This window comes from Chinchilla lanigera, unplaced genomic scaffold (genome assembly GCF_000276665.1).
Source record: "Chinchilla lanigera isolate Chin_1 unplaced genomic scaffold, ChiLan1.0 scaffold00009, whole genome shotgun sequence".
Taxonomy (NCBI): domain Eukaryota; kingdom Metazoa; phylum Chordata; class Mammalia; order Rodentia; family Chinchillidae; genus Chinchilla; species Chinchilla lanigera.
Window position 1 is genome coordinate 7,279,318 of NW_004955410.1, and position 16,690 is coordinate 7,296,007.

At 52.7% G+C, this 16,690-nt stretch overlaps 1 protein-coding gene across 1 annotated transcript in view; it reads left to right on the forward strand.

The window, feature by feature from the left end:
- Magi2 (membrane associated guanylate kinase, WW and PDZ domain containing 2) overlaps window positions 1-15,710 on the forward strand; it is a 555,913-nt gene extending 540,203 nt beyond the window's left edge. Inside the window, exon 20 of the mRNA XM_013510511.1 lies at window positions 15,551-15,710. Within this exon, the coding sequence (XP_013365965.1) occupies window positions 15,551-15,607 (57 nt within the window). The 3' untranslated portion in view covers window positions 15,608-15,710. The remainder of the gene's footprint in view (window positions 1-15,550) is intronic.
- The last annotated feature ends 980 nt before the right edge of the window (window positions 15,711-16,690 follow it).

Below are 16,690 nucleotides of genomic sequence, written 5' to 3' on the forward strand. Positions count from 1 at the left end.
CCTCGTCTATGCGGGTCACAGCTCTCTTCCTCCTTCTCTGTGGACCCCGAGTTTGCCCAGCCCATGGTGTCACTTGCAGGTGTAGAGGTCTGAGGCTCTGGGGCAGGAGGCAAGACAGCTTATTTAAGGAGGACCCATAAAGTGCGTCGCAGAAGAACAACGCATACGGAGTTGACCTCGGGCCACGAAGTGGCAATTAAGGCACAGATTTCAAAGGTACCTGTGAGTCCTGAGGAGCAGGCTGAGTGAAGGCTGCTCCTTCCCAGCCTCAAGAACCTCCCGTTGCGCTGTCAGCTGCACTCAGTCCTGACAGCTGTGCCCCTCTGGTGTCAGTGATCGAAGCACAGCTCCCCACGGAGCCCGCGGGTGCTCCACCCTGGAGCCCTCGTCCTCCTGCCTCAGTTCCAGGTGATGGCCCCAAGTCACCATCCTCGGTGGACTTCTCTTCCCAAGGGGTTTGGGTGAGAGCACACAGCTTCAGACAAACAGCAGACTCGGTCTCTGGGATAAAAACCAGGGGAGCCTGAGTTATGTCTCCGTCTTCCCCACTGTGGTGGATTGACTCCCGGTCGACTTAGAACACCTGAGTTGGCATGGTGCTGGGTGTGGACGGCCCTCCTGAGGACTGTTGCCAACAGCATAAAAGAAGAACTGGCAGGGAGGATGGTGTGCTGTTGCTGGAGGAGAACTCGGCTGTTCTCATCCTTGGAAGTGGTCACATCCCTGGGGTCACCGAGGGTGGCTGCGGTTCTCTTTGGGAGAGCTCTGGTCCTCACCTCGAGTATCGCTTCCTGGCTCCAGTGCAGATCCCTCAGCCTGCTGGCACAGATCCTGCTAATGCAGACTCGAGCTCCCACCACTGACCTTTGGCTTTCCCAGTGCAGATGCATGAAACAGGCCTGCATGAGATATTGTCATGGGCTCTAGGCCTCCAGTTGGTCTCATGAAGGACATGGCCATGGGCTCCAGGTCTTCAGCTGGACTTGTGCAAGACATTGCCATGGGATCCAGGCCCTCAGCTGGGTTCTTTGGGTCTCTAGCAAGTGGGCATTTGACTCTTCTGCATTTGACTTTGTGGGTGAATATTATAAAATAATCCTATAAATTTTGTGTCCCGTAGTAAATCTTATTCCTTTGCAAACCCTGACTACACCAACACACACTCACACATTCAGCAGAGAGGCTATGGGAAGTATCAGGGATGAGCTTTCCTCCAACGCTGTGCGTCCTCTGCTCTGGGTGCCTTGGAAGCATGCGCACGTGGTGAGGCCCCTCAGGAACTGTCTTGGGCCCTAGTTAGAGACCCTCCAGAGGGCTTTCTCTCCCCGACACCCGAGGGGCTCTCCGAGGGGCAGTCATGTCCTTCAGAGCCCAGCCAGAATGAGCAGTACAGTGTGCACAAAGCAACCCTGAGCATACCACAGACGGTTCAGAGAGAAGAATGCAATTCCAATTCTGTTCTTGGATGTTCCAGACAGAGCTGTCTCAAAGGCAGCTGGTCTCCCCCTACCTGCACCTGCCTTGTCCTGTAGGGGTGAGTGATCCAGTGTGGTCCCGGCGGTTCCTTGGTGCACCAGGGCCAAGACCCATGTATGCTGCGGAGGCTGAGGAGCTCCTGAGTTTCCCACCCTAGGTGCTGTGATGTGACCGCTTGTGATGTGACCCAGCCAACCTAGGAAGAGTCGTTGGGGGGGTGCTGTGGGCCTGCCAGTGGCCACCAGGAGGCGCTCTGCCTTCTTCCAGCCCATATCTCTCCCATTGTCTGTAGAAGCAGACCGGGAAGACTAGAATTAAGTGTCAGAGCCCCGGCTACTTGCAAGGGGACCAAAGGAAGTGACTCATCGTCCTGGCACTTGCCGTTGGAAAATGTCCAGGAAAACAGTCCCATCCACATGCCCAGAGCAGTACCACAAGATGTCCCCACAATGCTCTGGCAAGGGCAGTCCATTTGCACAAATGATTACCACTAATGACTTCCCTGTCCAAGACTAATGTCTGCATTAAGACAGTTGCTCTGTGCTGGAAGCTGCCCTCTAAGTGACTGGACCCACACATTAAGAGGAGGATTGATCTCTCAACTGCAGAATAGTGCTAGCAGGTCGCCTGAGCTGCCATCTCTCAAAGCCGCAAGACCAGAAGGCCAGTTTCAGGTGGCGGAGATGAGGTCAGGGCCCCTCCGCCAGAGATAAGGCAGAAGGATGGACACTCATTACTCACACCCTGGGGCTCCAGCTCAAGGCCGAGCTGAGATGAAGGAAGCCTATTGCCCTGGAAGAAACACCCACATTTGCAAGCATTTCTCCAGTTCATTTGTTTCCGGCACCTTTGAATTCCTCTGGCATAATCACCGTCCTCTTTGTCAACACAAAGTGATTGTTTAAACGACTCAATCAGATCATGCCATGGGCCACTATTTCCATTTGTGATGAATTATTACCTGTTTAGCACAGAAGTGCCAGGCACATTCAACAGAAGATTAGCAGCGAAGATGGGTGTTCTTCTCCAGAAGCCCTGCTCAGAAGGAAGAAGTGATCTCAGCAGGGGAGGATCAGTGACCAGGGGCCTCTTGGGAAGGAGGTGTCACTCCCAGAGGACTAAGGCCAGGCTGGTTCATCAGGATTGCTCCCCCTACTGACTGAACGCTGCTAGAGCACTGAGTAAACTGATTAAAGGGGGGATTCCTGGTTTTTCACCAGTGGGAAGAGGTTTGTCATGGATGAAGGAAAGTTGTATCATTCCCTTGACAGCGGGAATCTGGTATTTTTAAGCACTGGATAAATATTCATTTAATTGATTAATTCAAGCTTGGGAGATCGGAATACATACATTTCCCATGAGGATTAGGGTGTGAACTGTGCTTGTAACACAGCGGGACTTACATAGGATTAAATCCCACAAACGAAAGCATCGGGCTCAATTTTGGATTCAGGAAACAAAACTTGGCCTGAGCAGCACAGGATTTCTCGGTCTTCGTGGAACTGACCCCCACTTCGTCACCCTTGGTAAAGCTAAAGCTTCAGGTCTCCCACGCCCTAGCACGCATAAAGTACGTTACCATCTCTCCAAATGCAGCAAACCCCTAAGCCTTAATGGGACCATGAGTCTCAGCTTGTTGGAGCGCAGCTTCTGATCTGTGGGTCGGGGCAGAGGAGGGAGGCCCAGGACCAAAACTTGCAGTCCTGAAGTCTTATATACTGCATGGTATCCTGAAATGTTTTTGCACCTATCAATACAGTGTTACAGTAAAATATAAGTAAGAGTTCTGTAACATCAAGTGACATCTCATAGCTCAGGATACGTATCATGAGATATAAATGTATACATCAGCTATGACAGGTCTTCCCTTACTCCCCTGAGTTACTGAGGTGAGCTGTGGTCACTTTCAGGAAAAGAGAATGAGCAATTTCTGACTGATTCATTCATCCTTCATTCAATTAATATTTATAGAACACTGTATGTGACCAGCAACACATTGTAAGGGCTAAAATTACAGCAGTGAACAAGATACAATGTAGTCCCTTTCTAATAAAATTTACATTCTAGTAAAGGGAGGCACATTGCCAAAAAAACAAGAAGTGAACCCACAAATAAATGATAGCAAATATTGTGGGAGAAATTCAGAGGGGAACGCAATTGAAAATAACCACTGCGGAGGAGGTAGGGAACGAGGCTTCCCCGCGAGGGTGACGCTGAAGCCCCAAGACCTGAGAGTGAAGCGGGGCTTGGAAGAGGCGGGGTGGGAGTTTAGGGTCCACAGGTGCACACAGCCCCGAACCCCACACATTGAACAGCCCAGAAGGGGACTCCAGAGGGTCACACACAAGCTGGGAAAACCTAAGGCCCGATAAACCCTCATCAGCAGGGGTAGCTCCTGCTGTTTCTGTCCGGTTCAATATCATTTCTTGGGTAGTAACCCCAATGAAAAACCTTATCTTTCGCTAGGATGACTTTAAACCCGCTTGAACTTGGCCATTAAACAGAAGCACCGAAGGCAAGGAGCATGAGACCAGTCAGTCCGCTGCTAGGGAGACCCAGGACTGTCTGCAGAAATGAGAACGAACAGGCGGGCTTTATCAGAACCTGGAGCAGGGCAGGCAAACCCACTGCTTCCCGTACCCCAGCTCCACTTTGCCTTCCCGGCCCCCACATTTCTGTCCCTTTAATGTGCTGTAGCCCTGGCTCCCCCACACCCTGGCCCACTACACACCTCCCTCTAGTTCTGGGTCTGGCCCGAACTCCCACACAGGCTCAGATGGCTCCAGAGAGCATCTACTTCTGTCCATTAGGGCCTACGCAGGGAATACAGGGCCTTTCACCAGCCAGGAAAGGGGGTTCAGTAACCAAGCAGAGGCACTTGGTCCTAAGGACACGGCTGTCCCTGGGAACCTGAGCTCAGAGCCCCGTGTCCCAAGCTGGGGGCACGGTGGGCCTCTACCTGCCCAGGCCCGAGTTTGCGGTGGCCCTTGCATGACAGCTGCTTTATTCTCTAGAGCAGGACACATGGGCAAGAAGCGACCAAGCCACACCTCTCCCTTTTGTTTTCTATGGGAGCTTTAGGTAAGTGATAAAGGCACAGTCGCCAGGTGAGCGCCTGCACTTCTGTGACCTCAGTTCCCTTGTGGTAGGAAAAAGAGAATAGCATCCGCCTCCCAGGCGGGCGGAAGGCTAAGATGCACAGCGCATGCGCAGCACTGAGCGGCCAAGGGAGGGCGTAGGAGCGCGGGCCGCGTTCAGAGAGTCGCGGACACTCACCAGGGCTGCTGTGGGCCTAAAACTATGTGTCAGTTGCTGATTGACCTATTATGAAAAGGAGCACAGTTTTAATCGTCATAAAAGATCTGTGAGGTAGATACTACATCACTTAGGCTCGGAGAAATTAAGATTTGCCCAAAGCCACACCATGGTCGGTAGTAAAGCTAAGATCTGTGTCCACACTGCCTCAACCCTAGATTCTAATTCTCTTTCTGTTCTCTGGGGTCCACAAAGCAATGGCTGAGATGGAATCCATTCAGTAGGTAACCCGCCGCAGGTTGCAGCTGGCAAGCATTTGTATGACATAATTTAAGATGCATGCCTGTGCAAACACACACAACATACACAGCACACTGATGTACACTGGCCCATGCCTGGTGAAAAATACTTTGAAATGTAAGCCTTTGGAATCAAATCCACCAAAAGTAAAATAAAATAAAATCACACACACCATATTGAAGTTTACTGTTTTTAAAGTGAAATTTAATTAACACAGATTTACTACTGACAAAGACGTTTTGGTAAGTGCTACTGATGGTAGCTTTAGAACACAGTTGCTGTCTTCAAGGAATTTATAATTCTGTGGTGAAAGAAAACATAACAGAAATAAATACATGAATCAAGAGATAGACTAAAGGTTTACTACAATAAAGAAAAAAAAATAAGGCCATGTTTAGATGTCAAAAAAAGGATGTAAACCAGGCATGGTGGCTCACACCTGTAATCCCAGCACTCTGAGTGGCTGAGGCAGGAAGATCGCAGTTCAATCCCAGCCTGGGCTACTTAGGGACTTAGTGAGACCTTGTTTCAAAAGAAAAAATAAAGGGCTGCAGCTGTACCTCAGTGTAAAGGTCCTAGGTTCGGTCCCCAGGGTCAGGAGGTGGGGAGGATGTATTTTAGGATGCAGAAGGTGGGTTGAGCTAGAGAAAGGAAGCCAGTGGCAAAACCTGTCAGGGTGATGCTGCCATGAGCGACATGTAAGGTGACAAGGCCCTAGATCAGCCTTGGAGTAGTGAGAATGGACCCGAGGGACATTCCGAAAGAAACAGGACACTTAGTAAGCGACTGGAGAGACTGAGGGAAGGAAGGCGACGAGAAAGGTTCAAAGTGGCCTCTCTGGAGGGTCTAAACTTGTATCCCCACCCCCATCCAGTGTGACATGAGAGAGCTGATATCTGGGGTCACTCGGGACCCCTCGCCCACTCGCCCCGACCCCCCACATCTGGTCCTGCACTCTGCTGCTGCCCGCATCCAGAGCTGCCGCGTCTCGTCCTGTCCTGTGCTGCACCCCTCTCTCCCCTCTCGCCTGCAGCCTGCACGCAGGACTCCTGCCTGCCCTGACCCGCTGGCGCCCTGCCCTGCCCACCGTGCCCATGGTCCGGTCACACCTGTAATGACCAGGCCCTGCACCTCCGACGATTCTTCCGCCCTGCACCGTGCACCACGCTCCTGGCACGCCCTGCACGTACGTGACCGCCTTCTCCCGTCACGCCTCCCCTCACACAGTTGTTAGCCGTGGCGCTCTGTCCAGATCCCCCTCAGAGGATGAGTCCGTGCATGGAGTCAGAGCTGCGTGGCCATTCGGGAACACCGCAGGGTGGGTGGGTGTGCAAAGGCGAGAGGTTTGGTTTCATTTCTTCAAGAGATGAACACATTCCGAAGCACAAGAGAAGGACCCATTTGACAGCAAGGCTACTTACTGAAGAAACAGGAGGTGACTGTGCTGCTAATTATAGAATAAGCAACCTAGTCTTCCCTTCAAGACCATAAATGGAGTTAGCGCCTCATTAAACGCTTCGGCAGCCCACCTTCCCTTCAACTTCCTCTTTATGGCCCATCCCATCCGTAGCCCTTGTTCTACGTCTGCCTCCTCCCGTGAGCCCACGAGCGCAAGGACATCGCTTCCTTCACGCCAAATCCCCGGCCTGGGACAGAGCAGATGTTCGGTATTCATTAAGCACGAATTGGTCGTTTTTTCCACCCTAAGAGTGATGGTGCCTCTGCTCGCCAGTACCAGTAAAGCAGAAAGAAGCCCCGTGTGTTGATAAAAGTGCCAAAGACAACGTGATGCTCTGTTTGAGTAACACACATTTAATAAGTTCTAATTTAAGTATAATTTACTTGTCAGTATCAGTGAACTGACTGGCCTATTTAGAAAAGGAGGAGGAAATACCCAAACCACTCTTCTGCTTAACCCTTTTGGGGTTAAGGCTGATTCGAGAGATCAAATTTTTCTCCATATTGTTGAGGGCTAACATCTGACTCAGATCTCTACCTGACCTGTGACCTCTACCTGTCCTATGACCTCTACCTGATCCATGACCTCTACCTGACCTGTGACCTCTACCTGACCCATGACCTCTACCTGACCTGTGACCTCTACCTGTCCTGTGACCTCTACCTGACCCGTGACCTCTAGAGGGTGAAATCCTCCTGCCCCAATCTTCCCTCCAAGCCTCCCCTCTCTCCCCCACCCCACACCAGCACATTTCCACAACAGCCACTGAGCACCCACTGAGCCCACTTCCCGGAACATTCTCCCTCCTCCCTGCAGCTGGCAGGCCTCATGCTCTCCCAGCACAGCTGAAGCTTTGCTTGAGCCCATGCTCTGCCTGCCCACCACGGCTCTCTGTCCTTCCACTCTGAAGCAGGACACGGAGTTCCTTGGAGGGACTAAGCGCGTGTCACCTGAGCCGTGTATCAGCCGGCGCACTCCCTAGTAAATAAGAGTGAGCGACAACCCTCACCCCAAAATCCAGCCGCCACCAGGCCCCAGCCAGCTTCTCCAAAAGATGCCCCAGACGCGACTGCTGCCCACCCCTCCCTCTGCTCCCAGTGCCACTTCCTGCTCCCGACCAGTCCCCTCCATCCAGTCCCGCTGAGGTCCGTTCCCACAGAGCACCCTGGGGATGCCACAGGTCCCCTGCTCCACCAGAAGCCACTCAGTGGCTTCCTTCACATGAAAACACAGACATCACTGGCGTAGAACCCCCAGCCACGAACCCTTAGGAAACAACTGCTGATGATCCCTCCCTGTCTTCCTCCTCTCAGGTGGAGATGTTGTTCTGAGAGACCCCGCGGCTTCCTGCAGTACTTTTCACACTCCTGGCAGAGCCTCAGGCTTCCCCAGGAAGGCCGAGAGCCGCCTGGCTGGCTGGCAGGAGGCTCCCGCTCCATCCCACCCCTCCAAGGCAGCTTGATTTTCACCTCTCTTACATCCTGGCCTTGCATTTAAGAGTCTATTTGAAAAGGAGGCTGTGCTGATTTTCAAAAAAGTTAGAAAGCCACTGCCTCAAGCCCATCTTTAAACAGCTGAGGGTCAGAAGGCCTCCAGCACCCTCCATCCACTTGCGGCACGGCACGCTTGGGGCACGCGAACCAGCACAGGCTGCAGCCTGAGAGGCACGGATCTTACTCATCTGAACGATCCGCATCCCCAGACCAGTCTGGAGTATACAGATTTCACCTCAGAGGAAAACAAAGCGAAGTGCCCTCCCCTGGGCCGTGTGACACCTCGAGGTTGCTAACGCGGCCACAGCCCGGAGGGAAAGGCCTGGCATGTCAGACCTGGTCGGTTTCCGTAGCACATGCAGTGTGTGCCTGACCCTTCCCTGGGTGTGTCTCAGTGTGAAAAGGGCGGCGAGCGCTCAGTGGAACATAGTTGTGCTTTGGCCTTGGGCTCTGCGATGATGTGACCAGTTGTCTGGATTCTAACTAGCAGAGTAGTCCTGGAAAATGGTTTGATTTATCTCAGCTTCTTAATCTGTGAAATGGGGATCACAGCACCAGAGTTCTCAGAATGGCTGCTAGGATGATGAGGCAGTACGTATGACATGGGCAGCACGGGTCTCACTCGTATGTAACACCCAGCACAGCCCTCTAGCACTAACAGCCCATGCGGATCTGCCGACTGGCCACGAAAGAGCTAAAGCTTGCCCCGGATGTATGGCAGGACCTTAGAGTAAATTAACACCACGTTTACACCTCTCTGGTAATAAAGGTGAAAGAAATCCATGTTTGGAGGCCGTTAGCAACAGCTCCAGACTGGAAACAATGCCACAGAAAGAGCAGAAATACCGTAAAATAGCTCATCTATTCTCAAATGTTTTAAATGTATATTTTTCTTGTTTGTTGTTGTTGGAAAAAGCAGTCACCTTGGTGACGGTTGAACAGATCCAAATGAGCCATTATGGTTTGAACACAATCCTTACAAGGTTTTTCTTTTGGACGCCAAATGACTTCGTGTTAGTGTCCTCTGATCGACCCTAATCATTTTGGAATTGTCTTATAATGTTCCAAATTAGAAGGAAATAGATTCCAATGTAACCACATCAATATTCTCCAACCCCAACCAGTGATGGGTCTCAGTAGGAAAAGTTTATAGGATGGTGGAATACCAAATACATGGATGTCTTTACAGAATAATTTTTATCAGTTAGTAGTAAAAACGTGTGTGCCAAACTGACATGGTGTTTGCAATAGCCAGTATGAATATTTTCAGAACCAGGGTTCAGGGAGTAGCCCTGAGAGGATTATGTTTAAAGTATCTAGTAAATTACCCCTGTCTGTTCTTTGAGTCCAGCTCATATTTCCAGCATTTTCATGAATCAACACTAACCATAGCATCCTCCTGTGTGTAAGTTTCCAACACACATCGCATTTCCGAGTCGCCATTAGGAATGACAAAGTGGATTCTAATGAGGCTGTACGTGGAAGTTTCTGTGACATCACCCCTGAAGGGAGGAGGCCTCTTTCTCTATCCTAACAGCAGGCAGCAAAGGCATCTAGTGATGTCGTTTCCACTGAGCTTGAGCAGTACCACCCAGGACAGAAAGCCATTCGAAGACCCTGCGCCAGTACTGCAGCTGTATGGTCTTTTGCCAGTTGCTGAAATTACCCTACGTGCCTCAGTTTCCTCATCTGTAAAATGATTCCATTTATATGCCTTAATGTGAGTTAACACAATGCAGGGATTTGGAAGAGTGTCTCGCAAAGTTGCTATTGCCATTACTGACAGTGCCAAAGGCAATAAATCTATTTTTATTCTCCTGAACATGGAGTCCAGAAGGCCCTCATTAGGCCAGCCCTGGGTCTGAGCCCTGTACTAAGCAGACAGGAAAGGGGAAATCCTAAATCCACAAGCCCTGGAGAAGTCGGTGAATAGAGGGTAGATGACGGCCCCTCTTTTCTCGGCCACAGTTTCGGGTTAATCTTCAGCACGGGATGAAATCAACTCTTCCTTGATCTAAGGTATGATTTCCTCTACTGTGCAAATGTTCTGGTGGTGATAAAAGCCATCTGAGGGGCTGGGGATTTAGCTCAGCGGCAAAAGCGCCTGCCTGGCAAGCGCAAGGTCGTGAGTTCCGTTCCCGGTACCGGAGAAAAACCAAAATAAAAAAACAAAACAAATAAAAGCCATCTGAGAAAACACTAGTATAGATCCTTACTCACTGCAATAAGCAGTGTATCCTAGCGGGTCAGCTCTCTCTGGATATTGTCACTTGGGATGTAGTTCATAAAATAATCAAGCTGTCAACACACAGTTCTTATAATGAGGTTCTTAATCTCTGCATATGAAGTGAAAGGAATATATTTTATTTTCATTACTGCTGAGTTCCTACAAGGTTATTTAAGAAATCATGTATCTTCCCAACCCCAAAATAATTGTGTGTGTGTGTAATCTGTGTGTCTATGCACTAATTGCATGCTGAGGCATTAATCAGCCCTGTCCTAGGAGAGGAACACACTTGGTAGAAACGAGAATAGGAAAAGGAAGAAGTCTGATCCTAACAGGAAAGAGAACTGCTCCTCTCACAATGGAGTGCAGGACGTCTACAGCCTGTTTCACCCGTGGGTCCCCAGAACATTCCCTGGCACAGTGGTTAATGAATCTCCAGGGACAGGGCTCCCTACATCCTCACCTTTGATGCTGCAGACCAAGAACTTCAGTTACAATCCAGGCGCCCTGACTAGGCCCTTGGACCTGAAGCTCCTGACCTCTCTTCTCCTCCCTCAGGGTGCATGGCGGCTGCAAACCCTCCCTCAGGGCTCCCTGGCTCCGCCTTCCTCCTCTGCCTCCTCCCAAACCTAGCTGTTTCCCCTCCCACTCCATTAAATGTGAGTCACAACTTCACCCCCATCCTTCCTCTCAAAACTGATGAAAGTCACGTTCCCAAACCTGCTGCTGACAGATCCTGCTTAGAGGAAAATCTTTTGCCCTGAAGTGTTTCCTCAAGTAGGCGTCTGGTGGCAGGCCTTCCTGGTCTATTTGTGGAATAGAGTTATTCGCTCACCCAATATTCATGGAGCGCTTCTTTGTGGGTCAAGCCCTGTGCTGGGTGTTAGGCACGAGGTGATAGACAAGGCCAGCACGGCGGTCATCGTCCCAGGGCACTTCCGGCTCGCACTGCACACTGAGATTCATTAAACAAGCAAACGTTTGCGTTTGCAGCATATGAGCAAACACAACCAGGATGCTGTGGCGGAGAGCAGCACATCCGCTGTAGCTTGCAGTTCCCTGGGGTCACATCAAGATTCCCAAAGGAGGCTGGCTCGCTGGGGGAGCCCCGCAGCAGCGGGACACCAGGGAGCTGGAGGACCTGAACTGCAGGCCCCGGACCCACTGTGCTTTTGTAGGCAGTGTTGATAATTTCAGACTTTAATCTGAGAGCAGTAGGAACCCACTGAGAGTCAGAAGCAAGGAATGGCGAGATTTAATTTTATCTCAGAAAGATTGTTGTGGGCCCTGTAGGAAGAGTCATGAGGGGGAGAGCGAGGGAGGGCGGAGGAGAGCAGCCACTGCGGTGGGCGAGGAGCTGGGCAGGCCAGTGCCTTGGGTGGGCCCGGGAGGGTGTGCGCTTCTCACTCTACTTCTCCTTTCGGAACAGCACTGAGGTTCCTTTCTGAAATGTTTGTCCTCAACCGTCTCCCTCAGGGTTTAGAAAGATGTCCGCCTGGCGGCCCAGTTTGTAACTGTGATCGTCCTGAGCACCCCACACAGGGTGCCTCCTCCCGAGGGCAGCCTGTATCTTGCACCGTGGTAGGGACAGTGAAGGTGAAGCTAGCCAGGCGTGGCAGTGCAGACCTGTAGTCCCAGCACTCTGGGAGGCTGAGGCAGGAGGATGAAGCCCTGGGCAGCTTTGTGACTTAGTGAGACTCTGTCTCGAAATTAAAATTAAAAAGATCCAGGGACCATAGCTCAGTGCAAAGGCTCAGGGCAGAAAAAAAGAAAAGAATGCAAAGGCAAAGATAAGTTGGTGGCATCCACATACATTTGGAAATAAGTCTCATAGGATGGCACATGCGCCGGGTTTGTGAAGTGAGGGAGAGCAAGGAATCGGGTGACTCCAGGTCCTGCTCAGGGAGGAAAGGCTCCTACTTGAGGCTTGTCGGGAAAATGCAGTGCGCTATCGTGAGAGCAGCACGGGCCGCACAGACCCGGCACTCGTTGCATAAGAGCAGCAGGGATAGACAGAAACACCCAGAGAGACTATGGAGAAAGAAAATTCTCCAAGGCCAAACCAGAGAGACAGGGCACAGAGAGGGACAGGGGACTGTCACGGAGCCAACCGTCCTGCTTCCAGAAGCCCTGGGCTGTGTGAGAGGAGAGGACAAAGTACTGAGATGAACACAGGGACGCGTCCTCTGGATTTGACAATGGAAAGGTCATGACCTTGGGGCTCGGTCAGGGTACAGGGCCGGAGGGGCAGCTGGGGATGCCTGTCCAGATGGAGATGCGTTTTCCTCTTGCGTTTGGCCACTGGGCCTGGGGACAGTGGGCAAAGGGATTGCAAAGACCCCGACAGGCCAGGAGTGGCTGAGTGGCTGTTGGTAGGAGAGCTCCTGCTGCTTCCGATTTGAGGTAAGCAGCTCAGCCCCGGAGACGCACAGAGCACCTCTTCCTCGGCCTCCGCCTGACACCTGAGCGAGTGCTGGGTGCAGACAGCAAGAGAGGGAAACGGGGAGGGGAGGAAAGTAGGGAAGCAAACGGACGCGAGGTCTGAAGGGAGCAGAACGGCATCTGGCTCATTCTGTCTTCTCTGCGTCGAGATTTCCTCAGAACTAGAATCTGAAGTCCTGGAGAGGGGCTCTTCCTGTCCACGACTGCGATCACCTTGGGGCAAGCAGAGCAGGCTGGGGTGCAGCCTGCCAAGGGGGCCTGGGTGGTGTGCGTGTGGCTGGCTGTGCGCCCCACGGGTCCAGCACTGAATTAGACAGCTCCTCTGCACAAAAATGAAAGCGACTGGACCCGCACCTCAGGCACTTAGCTGGAGGATGTGGCCGACTTCAGTTTCTGATTAAGATTCTGAAAGGGCAATGCCTTAGAACGTTGCAGCTCTTAGTGTCTCCCACTGTTGAGCGTTTAATGATCTGAAAACAAACTCTTGAGAAATCTTTTTATAATAAGATGGAGCCCTTTGTACTTGGGAGTAAATTCCCCTTTTGGTTTGCGGTGTGGTGAAGCAGTTGACATGGGCAAGAGTGGAAGGAAAGGGGTGTGAGGTGCCCTCAGGCCAGCGAATCACCGCCCCCGTGTAGGAGCTGCGGGGTTCTCCGTGCTCCCCGTTGGGCGGGCTGGAACGCACCTGTTCCACACCGACACCTGCGGGGTCAGCGGATCAGGAATCCTGCTGAGTGTTCAGTCCAGTGACAGGTCCAGCTCCCGTGGCCAGCAGGGCCCAGAGCGTGACCATTCACATGTCTGATCCTATCTATCTGCAAGACGATGGCTTGGGACAATTTTTTCAGTAAGTAGAAACAGAAAAGAAATCCTGAGCTTTACTCTGGACCAGCCGTGCTGTAGTCTTGGCCTCCTTACCCAAACTCCCTCTGCTTCAATTCCTCCCCCGGGAAATGGCATGAAAAATGTCAGCCCTCCCCCTGGGTCTCAGAAGTAATTTAAGTGCGGCTAATTGACTCCATCGTATGGGGTGGAATGGTGCGGAAAGAGCTATTAACATGAGAAGCGTCATTGTCGTGGTCCGAGGCAGAGCTTGGCCATGCCTTTCTGGGCCCACTTTAACTCTCTAAAGCAAGACCTTCCTAGATGGGCACAGGTACCTCCCAGTCCCTCCTCTGAGGGTTTGCTTTTGAATTCCACTGCAGCCAGACTAACCAAGGAGACCCGAGATCCCTAAGAGCACCCCCAGGAATCATGGTGCATGGGGGTGCTAACCCATTGCACTCAACCTCAGCACCAGTGTCGGGCCGGCAGGAGCCCCGCCCACAGAGCACAGAGGAGAGGTGTAACTCTGCTCTGCGCTGACGTCACCCTGGGCTTCCAGCTGCACAGTGCTCTGTGCTTCCAGAGTATGCGTCCCACACCCAGGCAGTCGGACATTGCGTCCCCAGCTTATAAAGGAAGAAAGAAGGCTTAGTCCAGAACAGCACGGCTGGTAAATTAGTGGCAGAGGCATCCGAGAGCCTCTGTCTTCTGATGCTTGTCTAGGATTTTCTACTCACTATGTGAAAATGATAGTGGGCATCGGTCTACAGAAAAAAAAGATAACAGAGTGCCCCAAATACCCCATTCAATTTCACATCGAAGGAGAGGCGTCTGCATAACTGAGTTGATGTTCTAAAGGTACCCACAAGGATTAGAGAAATCAGCCCCGCGGGCCTCTTCCTCTCTCTACCCCCTTATAGTCCGCATCAAAGGTACCACATCAGAATCCTCAGCTTAAAACAAAGCAGACCCTTGACATTCAGGACCCGAGTGCCCCAAGGGCCCCCAAGGGCTGTGACCAGGTTCCAGAGGCTGGAACTCCACTTGCATCCCCTGGAGCCAGGGTGACACTTGGCTAAGGAGGCTCCCCAAACCCAGCTACCCATGTGTCTTCTTTGACGCCCCCTTGTGACATCCTAGCACGGCAGGACAAAATGTGAGCGTTTCAGAGGTCACCAGACACATCCCTCACAGAGAGCAAGGGCTGCCCTGTCGAATGTCCTTGCCGCCATTTTGCCTGAGGGACCAGAAACTCAGGGGGGATGCTATTGCTCCGGGGGGGAACGAGCTCATCTTGACTCCTGTCACATCTGTGCCCCACTTGGCTGCTGACCAGAGGTTCCTTTAAAAAAAAAAAAGGACTTTTTTCATTTTTATCATTCTGCTTTATATGTGTTTTGATGCTGTAAATTGTCTTCAACTTTTTTGGAAGCAGGCTGAGTTGAAATCCTAAATAAATGTTGCAACTAGGCTTCCTAGAAAGAATCATTTATCTTAGTCTGGGGCCTTCCCTGTTAGAAATGCAAAAAGAATTGAGAACCATGATTGTGTTTGAAGGCGAGATAACAAGGACAGTTTTTAGATGCATTTATCCAGATTCTGAGGTCATGTGCAGTAGCTAAGAATCCATCGGGCTTTGAGTGACACCCAGTGGTTGGGAAGGTCACTCTCCCGGGCTAGGAGGAAGCCTGGCCGGTGTTTCTCAAACCTCACCTTCTTCCCAGTTACCTGCGGGCGCCCAGTGGTGGCCCCGATGCCCTTTACTGTGGGCCCCCGGCCAGGCCCCCGGTGCTTCCCACCGAGTTTGAGAACCATGGGTCCAAGCGCCCCGGAGTCAGGGAGCACAGAGCGGTCGCCGCTGGGACACCCGGGGCTTAGATGGGGCTCGGGCTCCACAGAGACCTCCAAGGGGTTCAGAAAGGCTGGGAACCCAGCCTGGGACGCGGCTCGCTGCCCGTTGGTGGCGGAGACGGGGTGGTCCCTGGGTGCACGGGGCAACAGCGGGGTGCAGGGGCGGCCGCGGGGTACAGGCCGAGCTCGCGCGCCTCCTAACGCTGTGCTCCGTGTCCGCAGACGAACCCGGCGCCCGGAGTGCTCCCGCCGCCGCCCGCCCAGGTCTGCCGGAAGTAGGCGTCTCGCTCGAGGACCTCCTCGCTCCATCCTCGCCACCGCATCCCGCCCCACCCTCCGACCCTGCCCACCCGAAGAGCCCAGACCCGGCTTGGGACGTCAAAAGGGAACACGACGTTAGGAAACCAAAGGAGCTCCCTGCCGGCGGCCAGAAGAAGCAGCGCCTCGGGGAGCAGAGCGAGCGCACGGGGAGGCCGAGGCAGGAGGAGGCGCCCGGCGGGAAGGAAGGGCCTCGGCCTGCGCCCGGCCCGCGACCCCAGGGGGTTGCTCCGGGCTCGGGCTCGGGGTCGGGGTCACGCAGAGCGGCCCTGGCGCCGGGGCCGTGGAAAGTGCCGGGCTCCGACCGGCTGCAGGGCGCGCTCCAGCCGGGCGCCCCGGCCGCCAGTCGGTGAGGGTCCCCAGTCCCCGGCCTCCGCCCGGCGTTTTATTTATTGTCACTGTCACACGCATCGTCCACGAGGCGGGCTGCCGGGGCCCGGGCAGCTGCGGGAGAACCACAGCTCTCGCAGAGCACCGCGGAGACAGTACGGCCGCCTCGGCGGAAAGAAGGACTCGGTCCCGCTGCGGGAAGGGTTTGGACTCTGCACCGAATCCGGCCGGGTAGCGCAATCACGGACGGGAATATCGCCTTAAAAATCAAACTGCACGGAGCAAGCGGAAACTGAGACAAGATTATCTCTTTTAATTGATCGAAAGCGTTGTATATAAATTGTCCTTGACGCGGTGAACGGCTTTCTCTGAAACACCGGGAACTGCTCACCCGACGCCTCCACGCAGCCGGCCCCCGCAGGGCGAGGTGGCACCCAGTGAGTCCCTCGGTGTGATGCCGTTCTGCCGCCGTTCCTGTGATCCAGTCATACTTCTGTACATCTTCCGTGGTAGGAAAAAAAAAGGTTTAAAAAATTGTATCCTAGGGAACCGTTTGCCATGAGTCTGAAATTTGCAGTTTAGCTCATAGCTCTTCATTGATTTCCTCTGAAATATCAGTTTTGTAATTGAAAGACCACCATCTATCGAATCAAGATCGGCGACGCTGCAGCCCCGTCTGAACAGGCTTCCCCCCGCGAGTTCACCGTCTTCCCC